Below are 19054 nucleotides of genomic sequence, written 5' to 3'. Positions count from 1 at the left end.
GATTTTCCTCGAGGAATTCCTCAAGGAAAAGGCCTTGCGGATTTTCTCCAGGTTCAACTCCAGGTCAACACACTAGTTCTGTGTTGACTGGTGACTGGTGGTGGTTGTTGGTTGTTCTCGTGGTTTTGTAAATTGTTGTCATCATGGCATCAATAGATGACGATATTTTAGCGGCTGTCGGTTGTGTGATCGCATAGGACTGTTTTAGAAAGAAAAGGCGCAAAAAAGTTGTATGGTGCAGGGAGTAGCCTTTGAAGAAAAGCGTGTAATCCCACTAATGTAACTAATTACTGAACTGGAGGTTTTCCCGAAAGATTTCTACAATTACTTGAGGATGGACCACTTACATCTTCTTTCATTGGTCACCCCTTTTATCGATAAAGAAGATACGGTTATGACAACACATACACGCATCAATAGACTGGGAAAATCCGGCCTCAAGGCGGAAAAAGAATTGAATTTTGTGTCTCTTCTACCCACAGAGGCCTCAAGGACACCGTTCCACACGTTGGGAATTCCTCAAGGCTTGGACTGTTCACGCCGAACCTTGAGGAAATCCCGTTCGTGTATGGCTATCTTAAATATCACAGTTCATTGTTTGAAAATAAAAAACGAAAGTTTGCCCGTCCACGTTCCGAATAAGCCCATTTGGATGAATTTGTATTTAAAAGTACTACTATTATAGTATATTTATCCCTAATAGAAATATGGACTAAAATTATAAATTATAAATCACACCATCAAAGAAACAGATCTTGAACCATCCCACTCCGCCCCGCTAAAGTACAGCAGGCTGTTAAATAACCTTAGACAAATATTTTTAATATTTTTGTACCCTATCGAGCTATATATTTGACAAAACGAGGCGCAGGCGAGTGGCGTAATTCATCCGAACGAGTAATAGCCATGATCGGCGAATAGAATACTATACTTTTTCTACGACTATGAAGAGAAATTGAAAAATACGTTTCATTATTAGACAAACTGAAACTGACGTTATAAAATTATTACTTTGCATACTTGATACTATGGCATTAAAATTTACGATTCATAAACTAGTTGCTATGATATTTTCAGTGAGTTTTGAATCCTGTTATCCAATGAAAAACACTTTAATAATTACAGTATTATCCAATAAGAGTAGAGAAATATGTATACTATGGTACTACTATACTTACTAATTTAAAATGTTGGAACAAATATTATAATTGGAGGAGTCTACAGGCAACCAAACATTCAGCGAACAGTTGTGAAATAGTACAGTTAATTTCAAAATTATCGAGTACACTTCAAAAATCAAGAAGTCGATTTATTACAGCTTTTTCCCCATGTAAAGATGCCTTTTTGAAATTTGAGCGTCATCTTTTTTATATAGGTTAGGTAAGATTGACAACATAAAATGTCACTGATATTTTAGAACACCATAATATTGTCTGTTTTATCCTCTGCACGATGCTCTTCGCGATGTTACAATCCTGGGCTACCCTCCGGATCGACCACCTTTCTTCTAATTTGAAAAGAATGAGCACTTTCGCGTTTTCGGTTAGATTAGGCATTTTGTTTATCAAAATTGACATTGAGCATTGACAAAAAGTGTAAGTGCATTTCACACTGTCGAAAATTAGGTGTACTCTATAATTTTGAAATTAACTGTACATGGAAAAAAAACAGCAATTAACCCAAAGGATGCTGTGTATTTGTCAAACATAAATTCAGACAAAAAAGGTTATTTTAACAGAAAGAAAATTTGGGTCAAATTGGTGTTTACTTTATTCTTATATCTATATGTTACTTTTTGTTAATAATTAATTAGCAGAACCGACCAGTCTATTGATCTTCGTGAGGACATTTTTTTTTTTGGAGATTATAGTGTTGGATTCTGGATGGAAACTCTACTAGTATACCGAAGCAAAATTCTATTAATAATGTACTTAACATCATGATTCTGCTAACATCCTCTCGTTATCATTTATAACATGGCTGAGCTCACGTAAATCTAGGATCTCTAGTGGCATATTTACGATGAACTACAATGTCCTGGAGCTTTTTATTTGTGATGATATCTCATCAGACAGATGTGTTTCGTATTCATCCATAAACCTTGATAAACCTTCCGTTAAACTCCTGAAATACGGTGAAATAAATTATTTGTAACTGTCTGAATTAAGAGTGATATTAGATATTATGAAATTGTTAATAATAGCCATTCCAGTGATAAAGATGCTTATTTTAGTCTATTAATATGGACTCGGTTGTTATTTTTTTTTCATTCTATAAGCAGGGGCTGCTTTCTTGTAAATTTTTTTAGAAGATGCTTCATTGCTATAACCAGAATGGCAATATTTCGGTGCAAGAGAATCTTTACATAAATTTTCAGTGCGAAAAACATGAATTTATTTTCAATTTTTCTATTTAAAGTATGTATAAACCTTGGTGAACATTTCAAATTTGCAAATTTTTAAGCACCAAACACCACTCGTACATGTTTTAAATGGGAGAACAAAGAGAAATCCAGAGAAGTCAAGTCAGGTGATCGGCTTGACCACAATCTTTTATCCATCAATCGATCTAAGAAAAACTCCTATAAATAATTAATTCTTGTTCTTGGTGTGTGAGTTGTAGCTTAATCTTGTTGAAGCACCGTTTGTTAGTTCCACTTGCTTTATAAATGGTTGAAGAAGGTGTCTTTGAGCGTCAATCGTTTCATTAAAGTAGATTGGGCAAATAATTCGCCCTCGGGACGTCCAACCCCCTTTTTAAAGTTAATGAAGCCAAAAAGGTGAAACCAAGCCTCATCACTACAAAAGTAATATCTTGCATTCATTATTAAGCAAATTGTTATTGTACCAATGTGCAAAATTTGATTGGTCAAAAAAAATCTGGAGGTTCCTACTTCCAGGGGTGTAAATCTAACTTTCTCTTTAGGATTTTTCTTCAAGGTTCATAGGAACGTCCTAAAATGAAGCAAATTAATTTCGGAGAGAAGGTTAATTGTTAATTCAGATCTACCTCTTTGTTGTGATAAACGGAAATGTGTAGATTTCGTTGATTGTCAAAACATTTTGCACAATATCTGCTGTAGTTTATTGTAGCACGTCCAGTAACGTGAACAAGCGCGATATTCCACTTCTTCTTCCGTTTGTTATCTTAGAAAATTAATTAACACTGCATATCAAAATGAGTTTTGTGCACGCCACTCTTTGAACAACTTTGCCAGAGCAATGTTTCAAATCAAAAATGGTCACAATTTTTTATGCTCACCTGGTATAAATCTCTTCTACATTTTATCGATTAATTGAAAGTGATATTTAGTGTGTTTTATTTTAACTGATAAAATACCGATTCTCTTGAATATTCCCAATAACCATTTTCATTAATAAAACCGCTTCGGAAATGGGCCATAAATATGTTGCGCTCAACGGTGAAATTAATTAACAATAAATGTCACAAGACTTTTGTGCACGCTATGGTCTTGATTTAAACATCAGCGTGGCCAAAGCAATATTTCAAAAGTATTACCAACCTATCAAAAATAGTTACGACCTTTTATAGCCACCTGGTACTTTCAAGGAAGAAATCATTGTTACTTATTTATACAAGGAAACCGCATTGGTGTACGTTTTTATAAAATATACAAGGGTGTAGTTTTAAAATGTGCCGATATTTTACCTACGAGGTTGTGGGACAACGTAGAAGACTAAAAGCAATTTAAAAAAATTGTAGCTCAAAAATTAAATGTCATAAAATAAAGTTCTACATGAAGCCAGTAACTCGTGGTTAAAATTTTGCCACGCATTTCAGGGACACCCTGTATACGAGTACATAATAATATCGCGCCTTCAAATGAAATCCTGGGCTGGGAAGGTGTTGGAAACAATTGTTGTGCTTTTTTAGAGCGTAAATTAATTGGAGCATGTTGACAGCTAACCTAAAATTTAGAGCCAAAAAACATTCTTTTTTTTCTTTCTTTGCAATGTTTTACATTAAAAATAGAATAACTTAACGATTCCTATTCTTGAAACAAATATCTAAAAGCACCCTTTGCTGAAACGAATGTAAAATTATGTCCCGATTAAACATAAACAAATGTCATTCATGTCAAACGGCGGGAAATTCAAACTTTACACTGTTCTATACGGTTTACTTTTTCCAACGCCTACTCAGCCCAGGATTTCATTTGAATGCGCGATAGATACAAAGAATGGATTCGCATTTGTTGCCAAAAATTTGTGAATATGACTTTTTCAGAAATTCAGTTACCTACTATGTATTGTTAAATTTAACTAGGTAGTTAACAAACCATAATCTCTAACTCCAATGTTTCGCGAACTAGGTTTTCAGTTGACTTTGTTCCGATTTAGACTTCATCTCAGTTTGCGCCTTGCACACAAAGAGAATCGTTTTTGATAATGCCTCTAAGTCCCTCTGTTGCTCTTTTAGTCGGCATCAACATAGTCCCCATCCGCCGAGGATTCCGTGTTTTCGCTCCGGACGAAATAACCGATTATAAATTCAACTCTTTTGACACTACGGCAGAATGCACAGCAACGGCCCATCGACCTGTCGGGCATATTAATGAGGCACTTTGGGGAATTGAAATTGTCGATTAAAAACGAGAAACGTCTTAAGAGCGTCGCGTGAGCCCCATAATCGATAGCGCGACCCACCGACCGGAACAAGTCCGGGTTTTTTCCACCATAATTTTCGCTGTTTGTTCAGCTTTAAACTTGTATCAATATTGGTTCGGCACCGATAAGGCCGCAAAAATTGCAATAAATTCCATCCACCGCGAAAGACAACAATAAAATCGGGATCAGTCGACGAATTATTTCGAGATTATCTGGGTCTTCGCCGCCTTGGGTCGGCGTGTCTGTTATCTTTCCATTAAAGAACAGACATCTTGTTACGTCGCTTTGTACACACACACACACACACACGCGTACACCCCCTATCTAATTACTCGCAACTGGCGTTATCGATTTCGCCCCCCGCGCTCCAATAATTTCCCTTTAGGGCCTGATAATTTTTTCCCGCCCCCACCCGAGCCGTAAATCGGCTTTTATGGCCCTTGGTGAACCACGAAACGCGCCGCGATAATGCTCAACTGCTAATGAAATGTTTTCGTGTGCAGTAGAACATCAAAGGGCTGGGAAAGTCGAGCTGTTGGGGCATCAAACTCGTTTCTTGCACTGTGTCGAAGTTCGTAATCAAGTCACACGAAAATTGACTAGATTAGGAGGGAAATACGCCAAGGCGATACGATGAATAATAAAAAAATATATAAAACAACTATAAAAAAAATTGTAAAAAGTATATCTGTTTAGGAAATGCCAGTTGGTTGCTTGTTTTTGATTACGATATCCAAAAAAATAATGTTCCATGCTATAATTTTTAGTTGTTTTAAAAAATCAACACGCAACGTTGTCAATTGTCATTCGTTTTCAAAATATTATGTATTTAAAAAATAATTTCTTGGGAAAAGAATCTTACTGACGATAAACTGGAAATGAATAATACATTTTCCTGTCGAATCAATAGAATAAAAAAGATAAAAGACTATGAAAAAAGTTGACAGTAGAAGGTCTTTCTGACCTAAGTCGAGGTCGCCAACTGGGCGAAGCACAAAAAGACTCATTTCTACTGTTAATAATATACTTAATTTACAATTTTATGATTTTAAAAATCGAAATATGTTCACTATAGAAGAACTTTCTGAAATAACCATTCACCACTGGTACAATGAATTTTTTTAATTTGAAAAGGTTTCACTCAGTGAAGATTTACGCAAAGAAAGATCAATTTCTGCTGTTACTGAAGAAAACCTTGGAGAATGGTAGAAGACAATAATTAAGTCTTTTATAAAATTATAGCAAGTACCTTGACCATTGAAATCAAAGAATTTTGAAAATCACTCGGTCATCAGCAAAATTTGTTGTTAATCTGTGTCCTAAAATATTTATTTTACCAGATGCTCAAAAACAACAATACGTAAACGGTGTAAAGAAATTCTAAAAAATAACATGTTTACAACATCCTACGAAATGGCAAAATTTAAATATACACATTTGAATCTGAATTAAAAAACAAAACAATTGCCACAATCCGATCAAAGGAAAACCGTTTAAAAGTGTAAAAGTGCTCGATTCTTTAATAATAATTGACTGAAAACGTGTACTAAATGTGTCTGAAAATTGTTGATTAGTCGTAAAACTGTGATAATTTTACATTATGCCTGTGTAACAAACAAGGCGCTTGCTGGACGCTTCATGAGTAAAATTTAAAATATTCTGACATGACATTTTGTGGTTTCCTTTGTTCATCTGACCAAAAGAACAGCGGAATTTTGATGACTGGTTTCATGTAAAGAACTGAGTCTTGAATGCATTACAAAACAAACAATTCGCTAGTCAAAACATGATCAGGTCATTACAGTTTAAAAAAATCCTTAATATGAATGAACAGTTTCTAGATAGCACATCGTCGATGACTTTGTGCTTTGAAAAAAGAGGGACAAGGATTGTCGCTTACTTCATAATCGAGTGACAAAAGGGTATGAAATGAAAGAACGTAAATTCTGATAATAGTAGTTTATGAGTTCGTGTGTAAATTGGGCTCTTTGTGGCATGAGTGGGCACAAACGAGTGCCAAAAAAAGCCCAATTTACACATGAACGAGTTAAATAAACTGGATATTATTAACAAAAAATGTCGACGATCGTGCATCACATCATCAGAGGGTGATATATGACATTCAGAAAGAATTTAATATTAGGTGAACACAGACGATGTTTTATTTAAATGCAATAATGCTGGGAAGACAAGAAGTAAGAAATGTCCAACAGGTGATGTTTTTCGATGGCGTGATAATGTAATGAACAACAGAAAATTACTAAATAATGTTCCATTCTATAATTTTTAGTTGTTTTAAAAAATCAACAGGCAACGTTGTCATTTGTTTTCAAAATAACGTATGTACATATTTGAAAACCTGATTGGTGATCTGTTGAAAAGGGTCGAACTAATGAAAACCTGCACAGAAGAGCAACACTGTGAAAAACAGTACATCTGTTCTACATATATCTTTAATCCCTCTTCTCTTGCTAGTTTATCAAGATAAATAAAATAACTATGTATTCTGCTTCTCAGACAGTAGTCTCAATGAGTGTATACTGTTAATTTAAATGATAATCGAAATCGTGTCAGACCTCTCGTAAGAAGCTTTTCTGAATGTCTACTTTGGTCAAGGGTTGTTTCATCTTCAGATGTTAGAATGGGGTCTATAATCTATGATGTAAACTGCTACGGTTCCTGCTCCTAATTTTAGATTATCGCCAGAGGTGGTCAAACTTCAAAACAATGGTACTTTAGGTTTTTCTTTATTGATTATGTCAAAAACTTTCATTAATTTTCTTTTAACTGTGTTATGTATTACAACGTTAATTTATTTTTTATATTAATTCTGCCCTTCACATTTCATATGAGTAGTGCTACTGAGGTCGCTGATATTGTTTTAAAATTATGCTTACATTACTACTTGCCTGGTACGATAAACTCTACCAATTTAATTTTACGATGACAAACTCATTAAACGAACTTAATAATTTTAACGCTTTAGGCAGATAAATATGACCAGTAATAAAGAAGAACTCATTCCTTCACCGTATACGTTCTAATTCAGATTTCATTTATGATTTAATACGTAATTCTCAATTATATGGCTTCAACAATTCATCTATTGGAAAAATTTGTGTAGCAAAATGTGAAGAGGAAAATGGACATATTATCATAATACAGGGTATTGGTATTGCTATAAAAACTTGTGTTGTGTTCAATATCATGGTCAAGAAAATAAAACTTAAACATCCTAACCTAACCTCACAAATTTTGCCAGAGTGTACCTCTAAAAGCGGACGTATTTGCAGTTTCTATTGAAAAATACAGATTTTTGATGTTTATTTATTATTATTATTATTATTATTATTATTATTATTATATATTATATTATTATATTATTATATATATTATATATTATTATTATTATTATTATTATTATTTAAAAACAGCATTGGATTTAAATAATATTCATTATTCATGCCTTGCTCCTTATTCCTCCAAGTCATCCATAATGATATATTTTTTTATAGAATAGGTACATATTACTTTGTGACCAAAAAGTGGCCAGTGACAGCTCCGGGCTCTCAGGGGGTTTTCGGGGCATAGGGCGTGGGTTCGGATTATAAAAAAATGGGCGCCAGGCAGCTATTGTCTTGAGCTGGTTGTTAAGCTTGTCCAGCTGCCGGGACAAGTGCTCAGTTTCTCGGATGCTTCGGAGTCAATACGAAAGAACTTAATTCCTTGCGAATTAAATAATTGGTTTATTCAATTTTTGTCCAACAGTCCAGGAAATTCGAAATGCTTACTTAAGTGTGCACTGGTCCGTGGAATTGGCAACGTTACTCTACGTAATTTTGTTAATTGAAATTTCGAACCAGTTCACATTAATGATCTTATTCAATACCTTATTCTGGTCTTATCAAGAAAGCTTTCCTTTACAGGTGACCTTGTAACTTATTTGTGAATAAACTTAAAATTAATACAACTCCGATGAAAAAAAAAACGAAAGGAAAATCTGTTGCATGCGTGAAACAAGAATGAAGCGCAGTCTTCTGCTTTCATAAATTTACAACGTTAATTTAACATCGATTCTATAATTGAAAAAATTGCAAATTTACTGGAAGTAGAAGAACTGCTACTAATAATTGAAATGTGAAATTTGAAAACTTGAGCTTTGTGAAGTCTTTCTAAAAATTTGAAATTATTGAAATGCGAGATTTTTACAAATTGAAACGGTTCTAAATATTGAGAAGCGGGATATTTGAGGCGTTCTTTGATTTTTCGCAAATCCGCAATTAAATTGTGCGACTTATCTTACGCCGGTAACGTGGTGTGACCTTGACGATTTTCTTTAGTCCTTGGTGAAACGGTACGTGGTCCGATGACCTTAATGGACGGTTTGCGGTCTGGCGACGACCACTCTGACGAACGATGTGGCGACGATCACCCCATATAACGATAGTCCTGGTGAACAATCACCCTAAAAGCGACGCGGCGACGACTGACCCTAAAGAACAACGTTCCTGGTCCGAACTATCGCCCCAAATAACGATGACTGGTCCGGCTGACCCTAAAGAACAACCCCTAACGAATTGTCGTTAGTGTTGCGAAACTCAATCGATTCGGTAATTACCTTTCCGCTGAAAGGGGTTGCTTCTCGATAATTCGAAGGAGGACTTTCCGGTTCTCCTTCGCGGTACGGTAACGGTAATCTGGCTCGAACTACCCCTAACGGACGAAAATTAGTGAAGTGAATTCGCTAATGAAGGATAATTACCTCTATCTCGCTAGATGACGAGGGGTTTCTCGACCACGGCAAAACGGTAAACGGTAAAACGGTAAATCTTCGGGCTCCTCGACGGCCCCGAAGGCTGGCAGCGCCGGACGATAAGCGCCATGGCGTTCGGCAATCCACCCACAGGGATGATTGCGGATCCCGAACGCCACGCACGTGATTCGCAGCTCGCGACTTGCGGCACCTGCCGCCCGCTCGGCGGTCGCCGACCGAGTCCTCTTTAATTTCCGCTCGCGATCGGTTTTTTTTTTTTGGCTACCCCCGGCTCTAGGAGATCAACCCGAAAGATCTGGACCTTATTCCGTTGGGCGATAAGGCGTCCCGGTTATTGTACTGACCGCGCATCTTGATGACAACTTCCGGCGATCCTACACTTGCGCGCTAAATGACAGATGGTCGAACATGGCGCCGGTTTGTTTACGTTGGACTTCACCGATCGAAAAATCCGGATGTCGAAGCGGTAATGTGTCGGTGAGTCCACGCGTAACACACGATAGATGTTGACGGCAATTTCCCGCAGGATCTCAAAAGGTTGGACACCACAAGGATGAAGGAAGAAGGTTAGGGAAAAGAAGAGAAGAAGATAACTTTCCGGCAAGTCACGGGAACAAAAGGGAATCGGAATTAACTTTGCCGTACGGTTACCCGAGCTGAGAAGAAGAAGAGGAAGGATTGAAGGAAAAGGAAAGGAGAAAGAAGAAAAAAGCGAACGATGAATAGATAGGCCGCAGCTAGACAGCCTAGAGGCGTGAGGCCACCTCAGCCTAAAATTTAGGGGCTAACATGTGTGATTCCAGCCGCCCCAAAACTGGCTGGCACAAAGACTCTACAATGAAAACTCTAAAGAAACCGCGAAAGAAACAAACGAAAACCGAAAGTGAAACTGAAAGCGAAACCGAAATAAAACTGAAAGTGATCCGATAAACAAAAATGAACCCTGAACCGATAAACTCAAAATGAATTGACTGACGGCACAAACAAACTGAATTATTTCGAAATGAGCGTCCCCAAAAAAGGTTACGGCAGGGTGGGCGCGTCGCGACGTCATATGCCGTGCGTTGTGTTGCTTGTTCCTGATCTTCGAACAGCGATCTTATTGTCCCGCGAGCATAAGTAGGACCTCTTGGCCTCCTACCCCGGCCAAAACGAATAGTGGCACTTTGACCTGCTACAACTTAAAATCCGTAACGAGCATCATAGAAGTTTTCACTTCTGTCGTGCGGTACACACTCTTTTTTCTTCTCTAGCAGATGTTTAGTGTGCTTTTATCTATTCAAATCAAAAGCTCAAGTAGCATTTTAACCGCAAGGGTAGATAAAGTGCTACTTTAACAGCAAGGGTAGATAAAGTAATTTATTTTTTTTATTACCCTAACAACGCTCATACCTACTAACGAGATTTTAAAACCTGACACGATTAGTAATGATTTAAAAGAAATGTTTTAATAATAAAATACAAATGCTATATAAAAAAATAGAATATTATACAAGACGATAAAATTTAATTATCTTCTCGAATAAAATACAATTTTATCGTCTTGTATAATAAAAATAATTATTAACTACAATTTTTGCTCTGAACACAAAAACTATACTGTTAATACCGGGTGACTTTTGTCAGAAAAAGACGTATTGCTTAGATAAAATAAAATAATTAGACGCTTGCGCGACCTTAAAACTTCTAGCACTTAGCCAGAAGGTATACGATTATTTATTTATTTATTTATTTATTGCTTAGATAGAACTGGCTTAATGTGTTTTTAGAGCCATTTCGCTTCCTGTATATTTTTTTTTCATTTGAGTCATCAATAGAAAAGTTATAGCGTGGGCCGTTTTTTTTTAAGACAGCCTGTATATGAAGGCTAAAAAAATTCGGATGTGGACTGTAAAAAATCTCCACTTCTTCAAGAATCGCCCTTACACGCTAAAAAAATTAGAGTAAATCCTGACATTATTGAGCGCAGTGTACAGTCGCGAGCATTAAATCTTAGTCGTCAAGGTCATTTTCAAATTTCCCGCTACTGTCACAAATTAAAAATTTTGCCTGCTTAATTAGGGCCAATGTAAATAAAACCTCAATAAAGAAAAAAAATTGTTAAAGTTTTATTCTAAACATTCAAAATTATGGCCCCAATGTCGTATTTTAACAGAGTAAACATTATTTCGCTGACAGAGACGGATGTGTCAGAAGTTAGGGTGGCAACCCAGTTGAAATTTCCAAAAAGTTGACAAGATCTTGACAAGACAAATAGAATTTATTAGAGGTTATGCCCGTTCCACATTAGAGCACTTTCCATTGCGTCAAAGAATGACCTTGACGACCAAAATTTATTGCTCGCGACAGTACAAAGTGTCGGTGAGTTCGACATTTGCGTTGAATTTTATTGTTAACCTTAGCTGTTTGTTTGTTTTTGTTTGAGATTAATTAAAATTTTTACAGTGAAAATTAAATTACATTTTTGAAGTAAAATTTGACATTTTCTCAAAAAAATTGTTATGTAAGGTATCAATTTTTTTCATTCATCGTTTAGCTAGTACCAAGGCCTATCAGAAAAAGATGAAAAAAGTGGGGGTTGCCATTTAAAACAATTATTGATGATTTCATAATTAGGAGATGAAAAGCTGTCAACATAAGTAAAGTACTGAAGAATATGCACTTTCTAAAAACAAAGTTGACCTCTTCGAGGATTTTTCTCAGACATTAATTCTTACAGTTTTATCGAATTTATTCCGAACTTTACGAACGCACTGTATGTATTTCATACAGGTCAAAATTAATTTCAAAATAATTCTGCATCTGCTATACATTTCTCGACTGCAATCGTGTAGTATTATTAGAAGAATCCTTTTAATTCAATAAACTATTGACAGACTTTTTTGTTTTTATTATTTTTATTCAAAACTATTTATTACATTCATTTGTTTTTATAGCAACTGCTCACTAATTAATATCAAATATAAATTTAATATTACAACAGCCCCCCTTAAATTTATTTTTTCTTTATTCTATATTCTTAATGCCGGAATTTTCTAAGCAATAGTTATGTTTGAACTTTGATAGGGGCTTCGTTAAAAAATCGGCGACCATTTCACTCGTTTGTATGTATTTGATTTCTATTTCTTTTCTTTGCAATATTTCTCGTATAAAATGATGCCTGATATCTATGTGCTTGGTTCTGGAATGTTGAATTGGGTTTTGTGCGAGGCTCCTTGCACCTTGATTATCGTTCATTATTTGAATTTGTTTATCCATGTTCAACACCTCCTTTAAAAATCGTCGTAAATAGATGGCTTCTTTTGTTGCATCGGATAAAGCCATATATTCTGCTTCTGTACTTGAGAGTGCTACTGTTTGTTGCTTTCTTGCTTCCCAGCTGACAGAACAATTTGCAAAAATAAAAATATATCCTGTGTAAGATTTTCTGTCGTCAGGATTCGCTCCCCAGTCAGCATCTGCAAAACCAATTATATCTTCAACATTTTTTTCGTAAACTAATCCGTAGTCCCTAGTTCCTTTTAAATATCGTAGTACTCTTTTCGCAGCAATCCAGTGTTCCTTTCCAAAACACGTATTATATTGACTTAACAGCTTACGGCATATGAAATATCTGGCCTTGTTGAAACTGATAAATACATGAGGGAACCAATTAAATTCTGATATGGACACCTTGTCATCTCTTCTTTTTCTTTTTCCGTTTTTGGACACATTTCTTTTGACAGTTTAACATTTGGGTCCATGGGAGTTGAAACTTCTTTTGAATTTTCCATTCCAAAACGCTTTAATAAATCATCAACATATTTCTTCTGACTCATAGTAACTTTGTTTTTCTTTACGTTAAATTCAATTCCCAAACAATATTTTATCTGTCCCATATCTTTCATCTGGAAAATTTTCGCAAGATTTTCTTTCAGATTATTCATTTCTTCCATGCTGTTAGACGCTATTATTATATCATCTACATACACTGCTATTAAAACCATGTTTCCTTCGTTTCCTCTTCTTGTTTTTCTCATATAGATGCATTTGTCTGTGCTGAGGGGTTTTAAATTCAACTTCTGTAGGTTCTCATCTAATTTTTTGTACCATTGACGACCTGACTGTTTCAATCCATATAATGCTTTTTTCAATAAACAAACTTTGTTCTGGAACACGACTTCTTCTCCAATTTCATTTATTCCTTCAGGTAATTCCATGTAAATTTCCTCATCGATATCCCCATTCAGGTATGCTGTTACAAAATCCAACTGATGAACTATTAAATTGTATTGTGCTGCGATGGCCATTATTAGTCTTACAGAACATAATCTTGAAACAGGTGCAAAAGTTTCTTGGAAATCTATTCCTGGCAATTGGGCATAACCTTTTGCAACTAATCTCGCTTTTCGACGAGCGATCGTACCATCCGAATTAAATTTTGTTTTCAGAACCCATTTACAGCCTATTACTTTTCGATCACTTGGGCGATCAACTATTTCCCATGTTTTATTTTTCTTTAGAGAATAAAATTCATTTTTCATCGCTTCTCTCCATTCTTCGGATTCTTGTCGTAAAAATGCTTCTTTAATTGTTTTTGGATCTTCTTCAGTAATTTCATTTGTTCTTGAACCTTCTTTCTCTGTTATTTCTTCTTCACATGCTTGTACGTATAATTTCTTAGGTCTTCCTTTCTTTCCTGTATAAAGAAATCTTGGTCTTCCAGGTTTTCGCTTTTCTCTTGTTTCTACTTCTCTTCTTTCGTTGTAATTTTCTTGCAAGTTGTCTATTTCTGTTTGATCTTCTAATTGATTCTCATTATTACTAGCTTCACGTTCTGTTTCTTCATTTTCTGGTTGATTTTCTATTGATTCATTTTCATTTTCAAGTTTTCTATAATTGTTCAAATATATTTCAACTTCTTTTTCTTTCTTCATAATATCTTCAGAAGTAAATTCTTCCTGCATCGGTTGTTCTTTTACTTCAAAATTATTTACAAATTTTACATCTCTTGTTGCATAAATTCTTTTAGAATCGGGGCACCACACTCGATACGCTCTTCTTTCTGTTGAATAACCCACGAAAATACATTTCTTACTTCTTGGATCAAATTTTCCTTTATTGGGAGTTTTATCTAACCTGTAACCTTTCGTTCCAAAAATTTGAAAGTGTTTCATGCTAAAATCCTTTCCCGTCCATAATTTGTGCGGTGTTTGTCCATTTATACTTCTAGATGGACATCTATTTCTTAAATAATTTGCTGTAGAAATTGCTTCTGCCCAAAATGAGGGCGACAATTGCGATTGTATCATCATACATCTTGCCATTTCTACTAAAGTGCGATTTCTTCGTTCTGCAACGCCATTTTGTTCTGGTGTATATGCCACCGTCGTTTCATGTTTTATTCCATGTTTCTCCAAATAACTTTCAAGTTCATTACATAAATACTCAGTTCCATTATCCGATCGAAGACATTTTATTCTTTTTCCTAGCTGATTTTCAACCATTGCCTTGTATTTAAAAAATGCACTGGCAGCTTCACTTTTCTTCTTGATAAAGTAAATTTCGCACCAACCTGACTTATCATCAATAAACGTAATAAAATATCTTGATCCACCAATCGAGTTTACTCTCATTGGTCCACATATATCGGTGTGAATTAATTCCAATAATGTTTCCTTTTTATGTGATTCATTTCTTGAAAAAGATTTTCTAGTTTGTTTTGCTTTCAAACAAATTGAACAATTTATTAAATGTTCATTGCATCCAATATTCAAACCATAAACTTCGTTACTTCTTGCAAGTTCTTTTAATTGTTGTTCATTAATATGTCCAAATTTTTCATGCCACTCTTGTATTTTTGTTCTTGAAATGTTCATACTTGCAGCTGCTGTCTCTCCCTTTTTATCTAGGATTTCGCGAACATAGTAAAGATGATTTCTTTTTTGACCAATCATAATTTCTTTTCCATCTTTATCAAGGATGTAGACTTATCAAGGATGTAGACTTTGTTGTTTTCAAATATTACCGTTGAACCTTTATCTGTGATTTTTCCGACAGATAACAAATTTGAACGTAAATCAGGAACATACATGACATTATTCAAATTGACAGTTCGTAAATTATTTTCATTTGACACTTTTATTTTCACATTTCCCGTTCCTCTTATTTTTGTGAAACTGTGATTTGCCAAATTTAGGACTTGATCATTTTGAGCGATATTTTGAAATTGATCTTTTGATGAACACACGTGCGAAGACGCTCCTGAGTCCACACACCACCATTGGCTTTCTGATTTGGTTCTATTGATTTGAAGAACTGTTTCGGTAACTTCTGCCTTTTTCGAAATTTCATTTCTTGCTTTGGCTTTTGACCAACAATTTTCAGCTTTGTGTCCTATTTTCTTGCAATAATGACATTTAAATCTGAATGCTTCTTTGAAATTATTTTTTCTTAAATTTTCCTTTGATGATTTTGGTCCATCTTCTTTCTTATAACATTTTTTAATTAATAGAGCACCCGGAGAATTTTGATTTTCTCTACTTTTTCTTGCTTCATATTCTTCCGTAAGCTTTATTTTCAGTGTTTCTGGCTTCGGTAACTCATCACGAGATTCTATTGCGATCCGGAAATTTATGAATCTGGAATGCTATACAGTAACAATATTGTTACGACATCATCTACAATTTTTAGTTCCATTTCTTCTAATTTATCGATGATATTAAAGAAATTATTTAGGTGATTTTTCATCGTTTCTCCTTCATTCATTTTGGACATTATTAGTTGTTTTAACAACGTAGCTTTTCTTGCAGGACCTTTTGATTCATAAAGCTCCTTTAATTTTTTCCATATTCCATTTGAAGTTACACAATTTTTTATTTGCCTTAGTTCATTGGGATTTATCGCTAATATTAAATCTGCTCTTGCCTTTTTGTCGTTTTCTTCCCAAATCGTATTTTCTTCATTATTTGGTTTTTCAATAGATCCATTTACATATCCCCACATTTCGTTCTTTACGAGAACTGCCTCCATCTGAAGTTTCCATGTATCATAATTTTCTTTTCCCAGTGGTTCAATTCTTATTACATTTCCACTCATCTTCTTCTATTAAATCTTCTTTCTTTTAATATTCTCCTGGGCCCATAACCCTTTGTAGTATTATTTTAATTCAATAAACTATTGACAGACTTTTTTGTTTTTATTATTTTTATTCAAAACTATTTATTACATTCATTTGTTTTTATAGCAACTGCTCACTAATTAATATCAAATATAAATTTAATATTACAACAAATAAATCCAAAGAAGAAGATAGTCGGAAATTTCCAGTAAAAACAGTATCAACTCTTTCCCGCATGTTTAGTAAACATAAATTATTGTTACCAAACGTTGATAACAAAACACTTTGCGGTCCCAAGAATCATAAGGAAGATGACGTTATTGTACTCGTATTTAGAAACAAGTATCACGCCTGTTTTGATACGAAACATAAAATGTCGAATCGAACTCAACACCCAATCCTACAACTTTAACTTTGGTCTAGATCTAATTCCCCCAAAAGCCAAGAGTTCACCGCAGATAACCTCTACGCTTTATTACGCGAAATAAATTACTATCTAGTTCAGTGTGTAATTCGGTCTGCTCCAAAAATGTTGAAGTGTCTGTTAGTGATCGTGTTTGTGGTGGGCGTCAAAAACTGTCCCAACAGATGGGCCCTTCACGACGTCGACGTCTGGGCTCACAAACTCGTCCAAGGCCGCGGCCTGCATCACAAATCCGTCAACTTATACTCGTTGGACAATCACGAAATGCTCGAAGTGACGCGAGCGAACGTCTCGGTCCTCTGCGACGGCATGATAAAATATTTCCACAAACTGAAATATCTGTCTTTGATCGAAGCCAACATCTCCAAGATTCAACCTGGGGCGTTCCTTCAACTGCCACGTCTAACTCATCTGTCGTTGGCCGTCAACCATCTAACCTCCATCGAAAGAAAACAGTTTGAGAACCTGGCAAATTTGACAACTTTGTATCTGTCGAAGAATCAGATCGAGAACGTGGACGAAGACGCCTTCGCCGATCTCATCCACCTCAGAAGAATCTATCTGGACAGGAACAAGCTCCACGAGATCGATTCGCAATGGTTCCTCCAGAACCACGGACTCTCTTCGATCGATTTGTCCTTCAACAAAATCAGCAAGCTTCAGGGTGGGGCGTTCAACTTGCCGGCGAACAGCCGCATTAACATACTGCTGCAAGGAAACGAGATCGAAGAAGTGGAACCGGGGGCGGTGGTCTCCGCCGGAAATGACGAACAAGAAGCGCATTTGATTTTGCATTTGGAGCACAACAGACTGACAGAAGTAGACAGCAAGTTTGTGAACAGCATGAACACCATGCGCAGTAATCTGATTTTTGATTACAATTCGATCAACTGTTTTGCTCCTGAAACTCTTCGACTGTTGAAAGATGTGTCAGTGGAGCTGCACGCCGACAAGAACCCTCTCAGCTGTGACTGTCTAGAGGCGGCGACGAATTTCGTCAAGGACCACGCTTTGAGGGCTACTTTCACCTTTTCATCTACCGAAGAGTGCAATTTGCACCCCACAACGCCTTTTTGGCTCTTTCCTGAAAACTAATCCGGCTTAATTAATAAATATTACCACTTGACTATATTACTGTAGCAATAAAATATGCCTCGTTGCACTTCCCCTTCGAGGATAATGGCCAATTTATCTAGATTAAGTTAAATGTAGGTTAGTGTTAATCGCGATAAGAAATCATCGTTATTTTCTGATTGCCCCAACAATAGACCACGAAAAAAAAATCGTTTTGAAAAGGGTTGACGGGGACTTGTCGACGTGATGGACACCTGCGCGCGAACGAGGTTCTAATTTTGGCAAAGTAAAAAATTCATTGTAGGTCTCTGATTTATCGGGCGGCTAATTCGGAATCGATTGTGTGAGGGTTGAAAATCATTAATCTTTACGATTTGCTCTGGTGGCGATTTATAAATAACTTTCAACTGAATGAGCGGAGATAATTTAAAAGTGTCAGGAGGTCGAGGGCGTCACTTGTGTGGCAATTGTGGAGGCTTGTTTTTCAAATTTTTTCGACCATCGCGGCGCCTCGATGAATTATTGCAGGGAAATTGTCGCCAAGGTTGTGGCGGTGGAGGCGGCCGCATTAAAGGAGTCGATGGCGGGACGCCCCTGCCAGACAAAAGGATGGCCTTTTTACAAACGAGACGACGTCAAGACTTGCCAACAACGTCGACTGGTTTTTATCTCGGCTCCAGACGGCTTTATAAAGCCTTCATGAAGCACACAAATAATTCGAATCGATCGCGTTTTTGAAGTTCAATTGGAGCAGTGGTGGCTCGTTAGGATTTAAAGCGGGGAACGAATGGGAAAACAACTTGGCATGACGAATTGTGAATAAAAATTCGCTTTATAGATCGGTAAGATTGGTTGACATGTTGCTTATCCTGTGTTTAAAAAGCGAAAAAAATAGTTAAAAGGGACTGTATAAATTTACATAGTTTGAATGTTTTTATACGTATATGTTGTTCACGTTGAGTTGGCAATTTCAAGGTCAAATAATTTTATTCCTTGGCTCTATAATTATGTTTTGTAAATAGTGATATTCAGGTAAACACAAAAGCTACATCAAT

The 19054-nt window shown here is 35.8% G+C and overlaps 2 protein-coding genes and 2 long non-coding RNA genes across 4 annotated transcripts in view; 2 read left to right on the top strand and 2 right to left on the bottom strand.

Moving 5' to 3' along the window:
• The window catches only part of dtn (transmembrane protein 132C dtn), a 177823-nt gene that overhangs the window by 34935 nt on the left and 123834 nt on the right, over positions 1 to 19054 (bottom strand). The window lies entirely within an intron of this gene.
• LOC138125485 (uncharacterized) lies at positions 8351 to 9341 on the bottom strand. Its single transcript, XR_011157469.1, has 2 exons — positions 9247 to 9341; positions 8351 to 9197 (listed from the first exon to the last, which is right to left on the bottom strand). It is a non-coding gene; the product is annotated as an uncharacterized lncRNA (long non-coding RNA).
• On the top strand, positions 9191 to 10012 carry LOC138125486 (uncharacterized). Its single transcript, XR_011157470.1, has 2 exons — positions 9191 to 9875; positions 9929 to 10012. It is a non-coding gene; the product is annotated as an uncharacterized lncRNA (long non-coding RNA).
• LOC138125484 (leucine-rich repeat-containing protein 70-like) lies at positions 16943 to 18116 on the top strand. The gene has a single exon (XM_069040825.1). The coding sequence runs from the start codon at positions 17031 to 17033 to the stop codon at positions 18018 to 18020; it is 990 nt and encodes a 329-aa protein (XP_068896926.1). The 5' UTR covers positions 16943 to 17030; the 3' UTR covers positions 18021 to 18116.

Source organism: Tenebrio molitor, chromosome 3 (assembly GCF_963966145.1).
Source record: "Tenebrio molitor chromosome 3, icTenMoli1.1, whole genome shotgun sequence".
Classification (NCBI taxonomy): Eukaryota; Metazoa; Arthropoda; class Insecta; order Coleoptera; family Tenebrionidae; genus Tenebrio; species Tenebrio molitor.
This window is presented reverse-complemented; position numbering and strand designations above follow the sequence as displayed.

Bases quoted from the DNA above. Each gene is read 5' to 3' on its own strand.
- LOC138125484 (XM_069040825.1), top strand. From the start codon at position 17,031: ATGTTGAAGTGTCTGTTAGTGATCGTGTTTGTGGTGGGCGTCAAAAAC.